The sequence below is a fragment of the Sinocyclocheilus anshuiensis genome, unplaced genomic scaffold (assembly GCF_001515605.1).
Source record: "Sinocyclocheilus anshuiensis isolate Anshui unplaced genomic scaffold, SAMN03320099.WGS_v1.1 scaffold13, whole genome shotgun sequence".
In the NCBI taxonomy this organism is placed as follows: Eukaryota; Metazoa; Chordata; class Actinopteri; order Cypriniformes; family Cyprinidae; genus Sinocyclocheilus; species Sinocyclocheilus anshuiensis.
The window spans coordinates 880,889-897,634 of NW_015538026.1; the positions used below are offsets into that span (position 1 = coordinate 880,889).

General features: G+C 36.9%; 2 protein-coding genes and 1 pseudogene across 6 annotated transcripts in view; 1 reads left to right on the top strand and 2 right to left on the bottom strand.

The window, feature by feature from the left end:
* Nucleotides 1–4,369, bottom strand: part of LOC107679058 (nuclear transcription factor Y subunit alpha-like) — a 7,986-nt gene extending 3,617 nt beyond the window's left edge. The window contains exons 1-5 of one of the 5 annotated variants that reach the window (XM_016474488.1): nt 4,226–4,369; nt 3,490–3,578; nt 1,315–1,461; nt 891–1,022; nt 489–591 (exon numbers count right to left, since the gene is read on the bottom strand). In XM_016474488.1, coding sequence (XP_016329974.1) covers nt 489–591; nt 891–1,022; nt 1,315–1,461; nt 3,490–3,564 — 457 coding nt within the window. In that variant the 5' untranslated portion in view covers nt 3,565–3,578; nt 4,226–4,369. The other 4 variants (XM_016474484.1, XM_016474493.1, XM_016474476.1 and 1 more) reach the window with 4 other exon arrangements.
* Nucleotides 4,370–4,528: 159 nt separating this feature from the next.
* LOC107679076 (neugrin-like) lies at nt 4,529–8,738 on the top strand (annotated as a pseudogene).
* Nucleotides 8,245–16,746, bottom strand: part of LOC107679020 (sortilin-like) — an 18,977-nt gene continuing 10,475 nt past the window's right edge. Inside the window, exons 11-20 of the mRNA XM_016474435.1 lie at nt 14,843–14,949; nt 14,621–14,723; nt 14,261–14,432; nt 13,717–13,904; nt 13,436–13,625; nt 11,852–11,968; nt 11,571–11,679; nt 10,949–11,064; nt 10,736–10,856; nt 8,245–10,258 (exon numbers count right to left, since the gene is read on the bottom strand). Coding sequence (XP_016329921.1) covers nt 10,244–10,258; nt 10,736–10,856; nt 10,949–11,064; nt 11,571–11,679; nt 11,852–11,968; nt 13,436–13,625; nt 13,717–13,904; nt 14,261–14,432; nt 14,621–14,723; nt 14,843–14,949 — 1,238 coding nt within the window. The 3' untranslated portion in view covers nt 8,245–10,243. The remainder of the gene's footprint in view (nt 10,259–10,735; nt 10,857–10,948; nt 11,065–11,570; nt 11,680–11,851; nt 11,969–13,435; nt 13,626–13,716; nt 13,905–14,260; nt 14,433–14,620; nt 14,724–14,842; nt 14,950–16,746) is intronic.

Here is a 16,746-nt window from a genome sequence, read left to right on the forward strand (position 1 = left end):
ATTTCTTCAGTGTTGTCACATGAAAAGATATAATAAAATATTTACAAAGATGTGAGGGGTGTACTCACTTCTGTGAGATACTGTATATATATATATATATATATATATATATATGAACTAGCTGTTTTAAATAATTGTATATTTAATATGTTAGTTTATCAGTATGTTTGAAAGTATATTATTTAGATTAGTGGTGCTTCCACACTCTCCCCCGCATGCGGTTTAAAACACCAAATAGTTATGAAATAGCCTATGACAAGTACAGAGAGTCTATCTCTTGCCCCCACCCACACACGATAATATCGTGTATCGGTGATCTCACAGGCTGGCGATATGATGATTTGAAAAATGACCATATCGCCTAACACTAATAATCACACTTGTTAAAACCCTGAATGATCACCCATTTTATGTTGTTCATATCAGATTTAATGTACATTAATAGAAGAAAGATAAACCAGGTGTAGATATAGTGTGTATTTAAATACCCTGCTGCAGAACTGTGCCATCAGCGTTCACAGGCTGGTATACAATGGTCTGTCCTTCAGCTGTTTGGGCAACATGCTGTCCATGAACTGTAATCTGCTGCCCCTGTGAAACACAACACAAATTAATTTATACTCTATACAACAAAATCTGTGTGAAGTAATAAAATCTGCTTTATAGGCTGCACAAACTCTTGTCATTATAGTTAATAGGGCAACATTCTCTTAATTAATGTATGATATAATATGAATCGGGGGGAAAAAAATAGGTACAAGGTTCCCACATAATTTTAACCAAAATTGTATTAATTTGCAACATTTTCCAAGGCCTGAAATTTCCATAATATTTCCAGGTCCAAGTATAGTCCAACTAAAACAGAGAAGAGAATTGAGTGCGTTTGAGACCTGATTCTGGCCTGCGGTAATGGCAGTCTGGGGCTGCTGTATGATGATCTGCTGAGTCTGACCCTGCTGACCCTGCAGCTGCAAAGTTTGACCACCCTGCAACTGAATATGTCCCGGCTGAACCAACTGGATCTACATATACACAAATCAGAAATAACATATCAGATATGAATTTCAATAAGTCAAGAATTCAAGAACAAATATATGTTTGTAAATGCAGACCCTGAAAATCATATCCACTATGTAAGTGTAAAAATAAAATTAAAACCATTGTCCATTGCTTCATAAAATATGTGCACTGATAATAAAATTAGCAGAGGGATATTTAGATGATTATACTGTTAAGTATAATAGGACAATCTATAGATATATTTAAGTAGCTTTACCCACATTGAGGAGTGTTGACGAGCAGAATTGCACTTACCTGCTGAAGGCCTTGTGCTCCAGACATGGGCACCTGCATGATTGTCTGGCCCTGAGCTCCAGACATGGCCTGCACCATGATGGGCTGACCTGAGGATGTAATCAGCTGCCCACCACTCACCTGGACCATCAGCGGCTGACCCTGGACCTGAGCGCACAAATACACTCACTGAACGTTAGCATGGGGCCAAAGGGTCAGAAATAGACATTCAACACAATATTAGATCTGCACTATGCAGCTTTAGGCATTACACGAGACTTATGGCAACATTTATGATGGAACCTGAAAAATCAATTTTAATAGCCATGTTTTTCTGGTTACTTTATAATAAATAATATGAATTAATAAGGGCCCTATAAATTGGCTGTGATGAGGTAGACAGATTTCCATTCCATGTTTGTATTCTTAAACATGATCATAGTGAGAATCCGCTCAAAGGACAATCATGCAGTTCATCAAAATCCATACAGTGCTGTGAACTCAGATGCGTTTGATCAGTATTAAGTGGTTATAACATGCAACACACACTGAAGACAAACACAAGTGATCTTATAGTACTGTCTCCTAACAAGACCTTCTTTTCCAGACACATTAAAAGAGGTGAATCCCTTTTCCGAATGTGTCCTGAGCAGTTGCTTTGACTCCACGGGCAACATGGAACATGGCAGAAAGCTCACTGGATGATCCGGATCACGATTTGTTGTAAGTAAAAGCAAGTCATGCTGGACAAGCTCACATCCTCACAGACAGTGTGACATGACGCATGCAACATCACAAGCCTGAAGGTCGGAGTTCACACAACTACCTGGAGCGTCTGCACTTGCTGGCCTGAAGCCGTAGCGACAGGTGCTTCTGTTTGCAGCTGTACTGCTGTTACGGTGCCCTGAGCCTGTGGACAACCCACATCACACCTTGCTCTGCATCATCTCTTACAGAAATGCATTACTAATATACGTTTGCCTTATTTTATACTTTCTAATCTAATCCTCTAATTCAGTGTTTCCCAACCGGGGTGCCGTGTAAAAAATCTTTTTTTAATATTTTTAAATTGCTAAAATGTTCAAAAAAGCATCTATTATATAATATCAATTTCTGATGTCGCCAATAATTAGAGATGCACCGACATTCTAGAAATTAGCCTACTGATTGCCACAATTGATGGACAATTTTTTTTAATAATAATAACAAAATCTGTATGACATTATATTCTGCAGTTCTTCCCTGTTGTACCGAATATCTATACTTATCAAATTATCATATCGAAGTTAGAAATTCAAATATTATGACAAAATTAATTTTGTAGGGTGCCACAAGTTTGTTAAAATTTCCAAAGGGTGCCGCGACTAAAAAAAGGTTGGGAAACACTGCTCTAATTCACGCTGTCCATTTCAGACTGATATTCTAGATTCTAAACCCCCCCCAAAAAAGTGTAGGTCCATTCCAACTATAAATTTTGGCAAATTTATGTCACTTGGTGTACCTTCTCAGTGAAAAAATAAAGTTAGTGAGAAAAAAAAAAAGAGTTCTACAATTTTGATTCAGAATTAGTTTTCAATAGAATAATAACATGTACTAATAAATTGTTCAAAGACCAGTAACATGCTTTAAGAAAGTAAGCAGCATCAATAATTTCATGTTGACTTATGGGGACAATTTTGCTTCTTTTGACTTAAAAAAAGTTTAGTCTTCACTTGATGTCCAGTTTGAAATCTGGGTCCTGAAGCAAATCTGTTTGACAAACAGTTCTACAATAATAATTCATCAGCTCCTTTGACAAAAAATAAATAAATAAAAATAATATAGACCTCAAAGAAAAAGTAATATTTTGTTTCTGACGCACATTTGCATGATGCAAAATGCACTGGGTGTACTTGTGTCACATAAACCTTGTTTTTATCAGGACTGAGAAAGTTCATTTCAAAGGAGAGAGGCTGTAGGGGACTACAAGAACTATTTACCCAGTCCTTTCCTTGAATTGGAAACCACTTCCTGAAGCAGATTACTCTCCTGCTATTTTAAAAATACTAGTGCACCTGATATATATCTACATACAGAACAATTTAGATAAGTAAAAAAATGCACAGAAAAACAAGTAAGAACCACACTCATGTTTTTTTTTTTTTTTCATATTAAAGGTATCTGATTAAACAGCAACCTGTTTATATGGGCTCTTACCTGCTGCTGGATTTGCCCATTGGCAGCTTGCACCACTATCTGATCCCCACTGGTTGTAGTTGTATATTGCTCCATATTTCCTTCGTCACCTAAATTGTCATTAAAAAAAAGAATTAAAGTCCAAGGAATGTCCTGCGTATTATTCAGTATTACCAAAACTAGTAGAAAACAAATGAAGTCTGATGTCCCTAGCTGCAGGTTTGGGCCAGAAGCCAGGTGTATTTTGAGACTGAATGTTTCCTTGTTGAATGTGCTTAATATTACGAACAGCATATTACATTACATCACCTACTGAGGGTATGTCTGATTTTTTATTTTTTTTAGCTACAGATACACAGTAAAGGGCTGAAAAGTTAACAAGAAGATCTAAAGAATTTACAGATTTGAAGCGTTTCACAAACCCTTTCAAGGCGGTCTGTTTGGCAAACAACATTTAACGTTAACGTTACTCCTTATTATGAGCAAACCAAGGTAACTACAATGGGCTAAAATTCAACCTGTTTTTTAAATAGCACAAAAAAACAGCCGCACATTTCCCAAACATTAGCAGGTCTGTCTTTGTTTTGGACTGCACTAACAGTATCATTCATGTCCAGTGTCTGCTCTCGCGCTCTCTCCCTCTCGCATTAACCGATTTGATTTCGGTATTTTTCAGAATTAGTCATTTGGTTGGTCACTGACAAACCAATCCGTGTTGTCAGCTACCATTTCCCTTGGAGCAAGCGCAACCCTTTACCGTTTCTCCGTTTGTCCGATACCCTTCTGATTGGCTCCACTACTGATCTCAAAAACCCAATCAACACAGTGGTGCGGCCAAAATGGCGAAAAATGAGCCACACAGAGAAGAAAGGGGGCAGGCTTGACGCATGTGATCAGCGAACGGAGCCGAGTTTTACCGAGTAGGAACGATCCGAGTCGGAAAGAATCGAGTGACTGGTGCGCATGCGTGGCTAAACCATATGCTTCCGGTGTAATGTCATCGTGAAAGAAGAGCAAGAGGGACATGTGAGTGTTTTACAGGCATTGTTTATAAAGTGTGTTCACATAGTATTTGACATTATATGGTTGTATAAGATCAAAGTTCGTGTTATGAAAAAGAGTAAGGTAAATTTAAGTATGTATGTATGTATGTATATATGTGTATGTGTATATGTGTGTGTATATATATATATGTATGTGTGTATATATATGCAGGGCTGTACAGTGCGACATATATGTCGCACGTGCTACAAAAAAAACTGGTCTGTGCAATCAATAAATTTACCACTGTAGCACGGGTGCGATACAATTTTGCATGTTCATAACACAGCCGCTTAATAGTGTGAAGTGATTTCGTTGTGCTTGTTTGTGTGTGTGAGATTGATTATACTTGGTAGTTAGGGGTGTGCGATATGACGATTTTTGAATGTCTCCACGATCTGCTTTTGAAGAAATATCGTTGTATCTGCTACAGCGCACCTTCTATCAGCTGCAGTTCTGGCGCCTCCCTCCGTCTCAATATAATGTACAAAGCCACATGCATTCACATCAGTGTTAGCTCAGCGGTAGAGTTACTCTCACGGGACACTGCACTTATGCGCAATCACAAAACTACATTATTTCCATCTGCTTTAAAGCAATACCGGTTAAACATTTAATGTGTTATGTTTCTGCACTCTTCCATTTTTAGCAAATTCAGAAAACTTTGTCTAAAACAATTTTTGTGATGGTTAGTATTTTTTGTGCTCTGTATGGAACATTAGTGCCTGTTTAAGTGATGAACTCCATTACTTGTGTTTGTGTATAATATATGTATGTATATGTGTGTATATATATGTATGTGTGTATATATATATGTGTATATATATGTATGTATATGTGTGTGTGTGTGTGTGAATGTGTGTATATATATATATATATATATACACCTTGCTACGTGTACTGTGTTAGGCTAACCGAGACTTGTCATTTGCACTTATATATTGTTGCTCTTTTGTTAGTTTTGACTGCTTTTATTGTCCTCATTTGTAAGTTGCTTTGGATAAAAGCGTCTGCTAAATGACTAAATAAATAAAAATAAATAAATAAATTTGACCTTTTGTATATGGAAATTAAAACGCTCGATTTTATAAATTAGCTTACATTTGATAAGTGATGTAGAAATGACGTAGATTTAATGAAATTCAAATACTCTGTTTAACAAATTGGCTTACATTTGATAAGTGAGATAGAATAACGTAGAGATAACGTAGTGAAATCATTTAATTTAATGAAATAACGTGTTTATAGGGTTTAAAAAAATGTAAATTATAGATATTACCTTACTTTCCCAGTTGATTAATCACAATACATTAAAACAATTGTTTTGTATTGCAAGTTTTCTGAAATGCTATTTTTGCACATGATGCATGATACATTTCCAGAAGAGAAATCTGAACATTGGATAAAACTAGGTTCAAAATTCTTGTTTTATTTTGCTAAAGGTTCTTATAGAGGGGATTCTGGACATTTCTTTTAATCACTCTATAAATCAGAAACTGTCAACAACCAGTAAAAAATATCAGTGCATGAGAAAAAAGTATTTTGAGAATATATTGTATAAGTATTGTAATTTAAATTTACAGAAGCAAATAGATGAAGTATAATAAAATAAACGCTTCATGTGAATTTTGGATGTTCCCTTCCACTAGTATGAAAGATTAAGTTATGGAAGCAAAATAGTCTAAAATCTCAAAATTGCGGGGAAAAACATCCTGTACTTTCAGTGTACTCTTTTCTTCAGACTTTTCTTCAGACTCTTATTATAGAATTCTAGATATTATTTGATAAATACTCCTTTTTTATATTGGATTCACTTGCAATTTCAGATGTCACTGTACAGAATGGGCACACCGTGGAGAATGGCCCACATGTTGGCCACCAAACTGGCCTCATTCCCAGAACCTGCTGCTTGCCAGGTTTGTCGCCATGCCAGTCGACACGCGTACGGGTGGATGTCACAGAGGTATTCGGATTCACATCCAAGACAGAAACAACAGGAAGACATGTTTGAAGATGACCATGATATGGATGCCGTAGAAGCCAAACTGAACTCTATTAATAGGTGAGTCCTTGTACAGAAGCACAAAAGCAAATACTGCTGTCTTCATCCATTAACATTATTTCCTGTGCAGTGAAGAGAGGAAAAGGCGTAAAGCAGCAAAGTTTCAAATCATCAAGAGGAAAATGAACAATCCTGAAGCTCCAGAGAGAAGACTCAGCTGGGATGCTATTCAGCAGATAAGGTATCAGTGTGAATATGTCTATGTATTACAAAGCTCTCTGGAATACTTGATTCTGATTGGTCAATCACACAGCAGTCAAGAATTTTTGTATAACTCTACATTATAACCAGCATTTGACTGCATCACATGCATGTGACTATATTAAAAATCACCTTGGAGGACTTTAGCAATTTTAATATTTCTTAAGCACAAAATCTTAGTATTTAAATATGTTAGATAATTAATTCCTAGAAAAAGTAATTTGGATTGCAGATTAATAATATGTAAATTAATAATGTAATATTTTTGCAGTGTTCATCTTTTGCTGTGGCCAGTTTTTATAATAATATAAATATCTTTACTGTCATTTTTGATCAATTTAATGCATCCTTGCTGAATAAAATTTCTGTTCATTGATTTCTTTTTAAAGGGAAAAAAATCATACTGACCCCAAACTTTTGAATGATTTGATTGTATTTTTTATATAAAAAATAAAATGTAATATAATCCTGATATAATTTTTCTTAGCCAATCCTTTAAATGAATCTTTAAGTAAGATAATTTCCAATCCGGTACATTTCTGTATATGATAACATAATAAAATAATATATTTAGCTGTATTTAATAGCATATCTCATGTCTAGACAAAAATATTGTAGTTATCTGCGGCCCTTCCATACACTGAGCAATCATGTCTCTTTTTACAGGTACTTAAAGCAGGAGTCCCCAGAGGAATGGACACTGCAGAGATTAGCAGAGGGTTTCTCTGTAAGCCCTGATGTCATTTTCAGAGTCCTCCGCAGCAAATACACCCCATCGGCAGTCCGAAAGCTGGAGCAGGACTCGAAGGTGTTAACTAGTTCTGGGCCGCAGTCTCTCAGAGATGGAAAAACTGAACAGACCAGACTGCCAAAGACTGCAGCACCAGCCATACTCCTCTCTGGAAACACAGGTGCCCTGACAGCACTGAGTACAGGAGCACTTGCAGTGAGGGAGGCTGAGACTGGACTCATGTCCTCTAGTGGTAACATAGTACCATCACAGCTATCGGCTGAACAGAAAGGGACACCTGCTTTACAGGAGCAGCCTGACTGTAAAGCTGAAATGGACATGAGGGGTGATATAGTTAGAGGAGGAATGGGATGGAGTGATTCTGACAGAGGAAGAACTGGAGCACATCGCACAAACACTGAAGGAAAAGCCCAGTCCAGTGGAACAGAAGGGAAAAGAGTTTTTTGACAGTGAAGGCAAGTTCCTGTATAGAATTTGAGTGGCTGGCAAGTCATCTGTGTTTATCAAAACACTTGTCGCTCAAATCTAGGCCTGTTCTTTTATGAATATTATTTCATTGGTATAGTTTGTAACAAAACGTATATGGCACATTGTGCAGTTCCTGACCTGCCCATTAAATTTTAACATTTTCCCTTTACATTTTATTGTTTTTCTGTCACATTTGCTTTTTTACTCTTATGTTCAAAGTACAAACTAAAAAGCACAAATAAAAAATACAAAATCAATGGGACAAATCAATTTATTTCTCAGACAAGCAGTTCTGTTACAAATATACGGAGCAAAAATAAAAGATACAAATTCAGAATTGCTGTATATGTACAGAGCTTCACAACTAATATATACATTGATTTTGCACAGCAAGAAAAGTGTAACATCTCATAAATAAAATCACTGTCACAATGGAAATCATTTAGATTTATATTTGATTTGCACTGCATCTATTATTATTACTACCCCAAGCATCGAGAGCAATTCAATTTAGTAACAAGTATTAAGTAATTTAGGGGCACAATTGCTCTTATTTTGTTGTATAAGAAGTTCACACATATAATTTGTCAACTGATAGAATAATAAATTTGTCAAAGCTCATTTTATGAACTGTGGTAATTCTTTCTGAAATGAAATTGTTCTGTTGTTTTAGAATTATTGAAGATGAGATCTACATTTCATTGGAAGGCACAAGCTATGCCTCCATGCTAGGCACTTGAATCAAAATATACACTAGGATTTTTATACCTATTAAACACTATGGAACTCATAATCTGAGTCTTTGCGATGGAGATTGTCTTCCTTTAAGAAAACGAGACTTTTTTTTAGGTATGTGTAAATAAACAATTACGAGAAATTTGGAAAATGCCTCCAAACTGTAGAACTGATATTTAAATACACACTTAACAGAAAACTCACTGCATCAGACATCAAACATCTACGCAAACAGGAAGTACCAACGGAAAGGTGCTAAATTGCTCTATTGCATTTGAATAGTCAAAATTAAGTCACATGGTCAGAGACTTCAGACCACTGGAACTGTTCTCACCTCACTGAATTTTGCTGCACACACATGAAAATAGTTAACACATGCAAAATTATTGCGACTAATGGTTTGTCACACAAACACTTAGTCAGGTTTTAGGCGTTTCTGTGCGCAATGGTAAAAAAAACAATCACACCTTTTTCTGCTTGATAACTTTCCTGCTGTCAAAGCAAGAACCAAGAAACAGCACAAATGTTGAAAGCTAAGAAATTTGATTTGGGGAAAATGTGCATTGTACACAAACTACAACTTTTCTATTTTACAGGCATTTGCATCATTTCTTAGCTCATAAAAATATGTATTATTACAACATTTTTCCTAACCGCTGCAGAACTTTAAGTGTGACTAGCTTAAATATCGGTTGTGTAATATGTGAAAATTATCTCCACGTTCTACAGTTATTTATCCAAATAGCAAATTCCTCTTTTATCAAACTCACAGCCTATAACATAGCTACACAGTTTAAGGTGAATAATATTCATAAATCTTAAATTATAAATATTTTCCCTTTTTATGCACCCAAATCTATTGCCTGTTTCTCAGCATTTTATTGCTATATTCATTAATGCACCTGATTACTTACAGCAAAGTGGACACTGACAGCAGTTATGATCACATTCTATTGATAAACACAGTCAGGCTTCAGTAGCACAGTATTTAAACATGGGATGCTTGCATCACATGCGTGTGATATGATTCATTGTTTCCTGGTGCTGAATGAAATTTCTGCTGAAATAAACCATTTCGAAATCTGATATCACAATGAGGATAAACAATACCTCTAGTTTTTACACAAGGGCATTTGTACATAAAAAGAAAGCAAGTATTTTACAAGTACCCCACTGACAGTCTCATCAAACAAAAGGTTTGATCCTTAAAATTCAAGCCCAGAAGACCCCAGTGTCAAAAGCAAGAATTGAAACTTCCACAAACAGCATTTTAAACACTTCTTCACTGCTTTCAGCAGAGTTACATTCACAAGACACTTCTATTATGGTAACAGCTTCCTATTGGTGGTGAAGCAATCAGGTTCCCTCCCATTGGTCGAGAAGCAAGGAAGTGCATGATGTTAGCTGGTAGATTAAATCTGAGAAAGCTGACAGCTGGTTTGTGCTTTAGGAGGATAGAGACAGCAGCCGTAATGTCTGAATGACAGGAAATGTAGCTTCTGCTCACCTAATGCTCTTTACTCAAGTAGGTCCTGTTAAACACACACAATCATTTAGAAAGATAAGTACAACTATTTGAAATATGAAAGTTGATTACCAAATATACGGTGACCATACCTCTTTTTAGTGGACATGTCCTGGCCGGGATTTCTCAACTGCCTAAAATGTTCAAGTTTTGGCTTTTTTTCCCCCCTATTTTTTCATACTTGCTGAAGGTAATGACTGAAAAAGTAGTTTGACCAATAGCGTGCAGGCATTGTACATAATCAACCATTCATGGCATGAAAGAATGTGGGATCTACAGCGAACGGTCAAAGCAATGCAAATACACATACATATAATGTATGAGGACTGTAGAGAGAATATCAATAGGAAAACAAAGCCAAAAAAAAAAGTATAAATCCCAGCCAGGACATGTCCAGGGAAAAAGAGGGTGTATGGTCAGCTTGTAAATAATTAAGACAAACGTTTAGGTGAATTGATTAGTGTGAGACGGTCCGAATCAGTACCTCATCAGAGTCATCGTGGAAATCATTCTTGGGTGCTCCAGCAACATCTGTGTCCAGTGATTCATCTATGCCGTTGGCTTCCACATTATGTTGTAAGACAGAGTATCTGTGTACAAGGAACCTGTAAAATACAGAGAGAGCAAAGCCAAATGCTTACTTCATTTGATATAATTAAATATATTCTATATGAAACACTTAAAATATTAGACTGACCTTCCACCACAGACGTACTTCTTTACAAATAGAACCCCAAACACTACACCGGTCAACAGGATGGTTATGACGATTGCAATGATAGGGGCGGTGTGTGAGGTAGATTTATCTGTAATCTGTGGATTACAGAGATACAAGGTAAATACAGGTACATGAGTGCAAAGTCATCTGTTTTCTAAATGCATCTTATTGTGAACAATTCATCCATGTGCAAATTTCAGTTTTTAAAATTAGTTTGACCTAATAATTTTTTATCAAAATGTCATAACTGGATCTTCCAGTAAAAACAACTTCTCTCTGGTGAAGTATGCCGGACTAAACCCCAACCCTATCGTATACACGGCAACAAGCTCGTATTGTTAGATTAATATCCTGGCCACTCTTTTTAATTCAATGACAGTGAATGAGGACTGGGGCTGTTGAACTCCAAAAGTACAAAAAGCACCATAAAAGTATTATAAAATGACATTAAAATTATTTTATTATCAAATTTTTGGGTGAACTGTTAATTTAACAATTGCGTATATATACACATACATACTGTATAAGTGACTGATGTTAAAACACAATTGAATTCCTGTCTGAATGATTCAATTATACAGCAGGTTAAATGCATTCTCACCAGCAGCTGAGGCTCAAGCAGGTTGCTAACACATCTCTTGCTCAGGTCAATCACCTTTCTTTCTGGTTGTTCCCCTCCTTCACATTTATCACCTGGAATCTTTCGGTATCTATTAAAAAATAACAACCATGAAACAATCTGCATGCTGCTTCTAGAGCTATCCTATTGAGTCAGAGACAAGCATGCGCTAACCAGATGCAAAAAACCTCAACTGTCTACTGACTAATGCTAGGACAAAGCATTAATCCTCAAGCAACAGAGAACAATAAAGAGGGCATTACCCACTGGTCTGTAGCTGTTCCTTTTTCCCATGGATGCAGATCTCCAAATCGTGGCCTTTGAGATCAGCCTGTTCAATACATTGTGAGCTGTTCTCTTTACGGTAATATCCAAAGTCACTAAGGAGGAGGGCAGAGAATATTTGACATATTTGAAAATTTTGATGTCTTTATTCGTAATTTATAACAATATGAAATAAATCATAATCAAAGGTCTAAATTTATAAACCTTTTAACATGATAAATGACTGTAAATGACTAGGGCATGGTAAATATATCATTATAAATAATATACATACATAATAAACAACAACATCTCATAACAGGTTGTTCACTAAAACTAAGATGAAAACGTTTGGATGAGTCCGCTTAAAAGGGGTGGTCTGTGTTCAAGTGAACTCCGGTACGGTTCGCTGCTGATGTGAACGCAATCGTACCAAATCATGGAAGTGAACCGCTATTAATGACGTATTATTTGATCAAAAATGTGTGTTCGTGTGTGTTTCACTCACTTTCCTGACGAGCGTGACTGATGCGCTGCAAGCAGAGAGCTGTATATCTAATTTCTGTTCGCCTTTAGAGTTCTTTAGAGCATTTGCAGTACATTCGTAAGGCAGACATAAGTGCCGTTATGTACTGAAGCTTTGGAAACAAACCAACGGTTCAAAAACATAAATATAAAATTGAAGAGAGCCTTGCTACGCATTTTGCCATCTTCTCCTGCGCCATCGTTACTAAGCAACGGGGTAAACAGCTGCTGGCTTGATGACGCAAACGAACCGCGGTTCAGACCCAAATAATATAATGTGAACACAGTCCAACAGGGGCAGGGGGAGCAATCGAACTCCGGTTCGGACCAAGCAATCGAACCAAGTGTGAAAGCACCCTAAGTCGTCTGATGTGTGTCTGTATGGGATAAGACTAGAAAACTTGCAGATGGTGATATAGAATATGATTCATGTTGATTTGATGATTGCACTGAAAATGCATCCAAAAGTGTTGTCACAAAATTAAATTCAAACTAAAACTGAATTATTAAAACAGAAACTAAAATATATAAAAAAGGAAATAAAATTGTGTTAAAATTGAAGAGAGCAATGCTACGCATTTTGCTGTCTTCTCCTGCTCTATCGTTACTAAGCAATGGGGTAAACAGCTGCTGGCTTGATGACGCTAACGAACCGCGGTTCGGACCTAAATAATATAATGTGAGTGGGGACAGGGGGAGCAATCGAACTCGAGTTCGGACCAAGCAATCGAACCAAGTGTGAAAGCACCCTAAGTCGTCTGATGTGTGTCTGTATGGGATAAGACTAGAAAACTTGCAGATGGTGATATAGAATATGATTCATGTTGATTTGATGATTGCACTGAAAATGCATCCAAAAGTGTTGTCACAAAATTAAATTCAAACTAAAACTGAATTATTAAAACAGAAACTAAAATATATAAAAAAGGAAATAAAATTGTGTATAACTAAAGTGAAACAAAACAATCCATTCCTCGAACTAACTAAAACTGAAATGAAATTTAAAGTTCAATTTGAAAAAATAAAAAAACAAAGCTATAACTTTGGTTCCCACTCACCACAGGAAGTCATCCAGTGTACACCTGCATGGCGTGGGCTGCTTTGTGACTATGTAATCTCTGCCAATCCAACACACTGAGTCCTTTTTCACACGCAGGAAATGTTCCTTATAACCCATCATGCAACCATCATCTGGGTCGCTGATGTCATCAGAGTGTGCCAGCCACTCAATGTAATCACTGTCCTTGCCTGGGAAACAGACAGAAAGATTAGCTTGTGCTAAACTGATTTATATACATGCCTTTGATTTTGTGTGGTCCAAACAGAACTGGTCACTCACAGTTACGTGTCAGCAGGTCTTTAAAGTCAATGGTGTAAGTTACCCAGTGGCTGATCAAAGCATCTTCATAACCCCACAGACTGACATTCACTGAGCGGGCACCAGGCTCTGAGGCCAGCCCTGTGAAGAACATCGGCGTCTGGGTGAACTTATAAACATGCCAGCATTGCCCCTCATCGGTGGAGAACCTGAGAGACACAAGCAGACAGTTTTACCAGATATACTTAGCATATTTTCATATTTTTCAGCTTGGCATAGAAAACTGGCCATATAAAAGCCAATCAAAGCATCTCAGAAGCAAAAGGGTTTCATCAGGGTTATTATAGTTAACCAAAACTACAGCAAAACGAAACAAAACTTTAATTTTATTATTTCAAAATGTATTTTATTTCAGCTAGTTGCCTTTTTCATTTAGTTTAACTCGATGTACTAAAATAAAAAATAAAAACATTTAAAAAAATTAACAGAAACGTTTATATTATATATATTATCTATTATATAATAAAATCTGATACTAAAATGACATAGAAGTGAGGATGCTCACTTAATCTCAGAGATGGGTTTGACTTCGCTGTGCTCCACGGCCACCAGCAGGCCTCCTGAGTCTAGGATGGCATAATGGTGCGGCCCCTTCAGTGCCTGCAGCCAGGTGTAGCCTCCATCATCAGACACGTACACATCAGGAGTCAACATTGAGATTGCGTCACCTACACTGCCTGAAAAAGGGTGTGGGATAGTTCAAAGTTTAATTATATGTAAGTCATTCACTTTTGGCAATTCTGTTGCAATTCTATTTTGTTCAATGCAAGTTATTATTACTGCCAATTAAATTAAAACAAATAAAATAAAATATTTCAATTTGTCACAGAACTTTAGACTGTTTCTAATAGTGTGTGTGCATTACCATGAGCCAATATAAGTCCCACAGCATTGGGTTCACTCAGAGGCAGCATGGGAACATTCAGCTTCATGGAGGTGCTGTATGAGGCATGAATATGCAGACTACACTGCACAGGAGGAAGACAACACAAGGTAAGTTAAAAAAAAAGGCTAAAAAAAGACATACTGTTAGAGGAAGTCTTCTCAAGCTGCCGAATTATAACAACTTCCTTAAAATGGTTCTTACCATTTCTGGATCTTTGGCTGTAGAATCGCACTTGCTGTTCTCTGGTTTCTTCAAAGGAACCCATTCTCCTCCCTGATCAAATGATATTACTGTCTGTACTGAGCCGTCTGTAGCAGAAAAGAGAAATCGAGAGAAACACAAAACATTTCAGAATTTGGTCATATGAACTAACTGATTTCACTTTCAGTTGGCTATTTTTATCTATTATTCATATATGTAATATATACACTACTGTTCAAAGGTTTGGGGTCAGATTTTTTAAAAGAAATTAATACTGTCACTGTTAACCTTTTTTACAGATAAAATAATACTACAGATGTTGCCTTTGTTGTATTATTTACAGTAATGTTGTATATTGTTGTTTTAATTGAGAAATAAGCACAACAAGTATTCATTTTACAATTAACATTTTAATAGGCCTTTAAAAACTGAGCTTTCACAAAACACTATCTATATTTAGATACTTTGGCTTATTAAAGAGCATACAAAACGTGATGTTAAACTGAACAAAATTGTCTTCTACACACTGCATGATTTTAGCAATCCTATAAGATCATTGCAAATCACACTATGCAACATGGATCTGATAAACTTTGGTACGACATGTATGCAGACTGTATGATGATGACACCTATCGACTCACGTTGACGCACATTACTATAGAAGAATAAAACGTCATCAGCATGCGCTAGTGGTAAACAAAAAGAGCATGATGAATCACACTTTGGCAGTTGTAGTTTTTAATGTGTGCTGAAAAAAACGTGGAAGCAGCGAAAGAGGAAGGGATAAGAGCTTGAGGTAAGCAGTTTATGTTTTAGCGCCATGCCGCGTTGATTTCATGTCACATTTTTATCGGCTGGTCAGTAAACGTGGGTCGTAGCAGCAAACACACTGCGATGATCATGCTGAATTTTCTGACACTGTCAGAAAATGATCGTAGGCTATCTTTGGTCACAATACCGTGACAACGGCCGTCTTTGAACCACTCTCACTGTACGACATAGGACCACCGTTTAGGAGCCAAGATCACAGAAATCGCCACAATTGTTTCACGATGCCAATCTTTAGTCTGGGACAGCCGAAAATCGTGCAGTGTGTCTCGGGCTTTAGGTGAAGGCTGTCAAAGTCAAGGCAGTTACATTGTTATGCCAATAGGTGGCGACAAGGGACTGTCTTAATGAATGAGTCATCATTAAACCGTTCATTCTGTTGCCAGATTGGGCGGAGTTGGGCGGTTTTGAATTTGATTGTGCGAGTAAAAATTGGTTTGAGTGGGTGGACAAAATTTGGTCTTGTTTGGGGTCAATTTGTGGTTTTCAAAACTGTATAGGCTTATTGATTAACAAACAAACCCAAGTGTGCATCCTGATGTTACTAAACACACACTGCAGAGTCGGCTGATGCTGATGTTTACGTCGCCCGCCGTTCATTCAACGAACACACTTAAAGGGGTCATATGATGCTGCTAAAAATAACATTATTTTGTGTATTTGGTGTAATGAAATGTGTTTATGCGGTTTAAAGTTAAAAAAACACATTATTTTCCACATACTGTACATTATTGTTTCTCCTCTATGCCCCGCCTTTTTGAAACGCGTCGATTTTTACAAAGCTCATCAGTCTGAAAAAGCGAGGTGTGCTGTGATTGGCCAGCTATCCAGTGTGTTGTGATTGGCCGAATACCTCAAGCGTGAGACGGAAATGTTACGCCCCTCACATACTGTTGATGTCGTGTCCCGGCCGGAGCGACGAGACAAAAACATTCAAACCCATTACAAACGAGGCATTTGGTTGAATTCAGTGGGGACATAATTACTGATTATAATGACTTCTACTGTCTTTTTACACGTTGCGTTGCATCGCATCGCGCCGCGTAAACATAAAACCATGTCTGCATTTGTGAT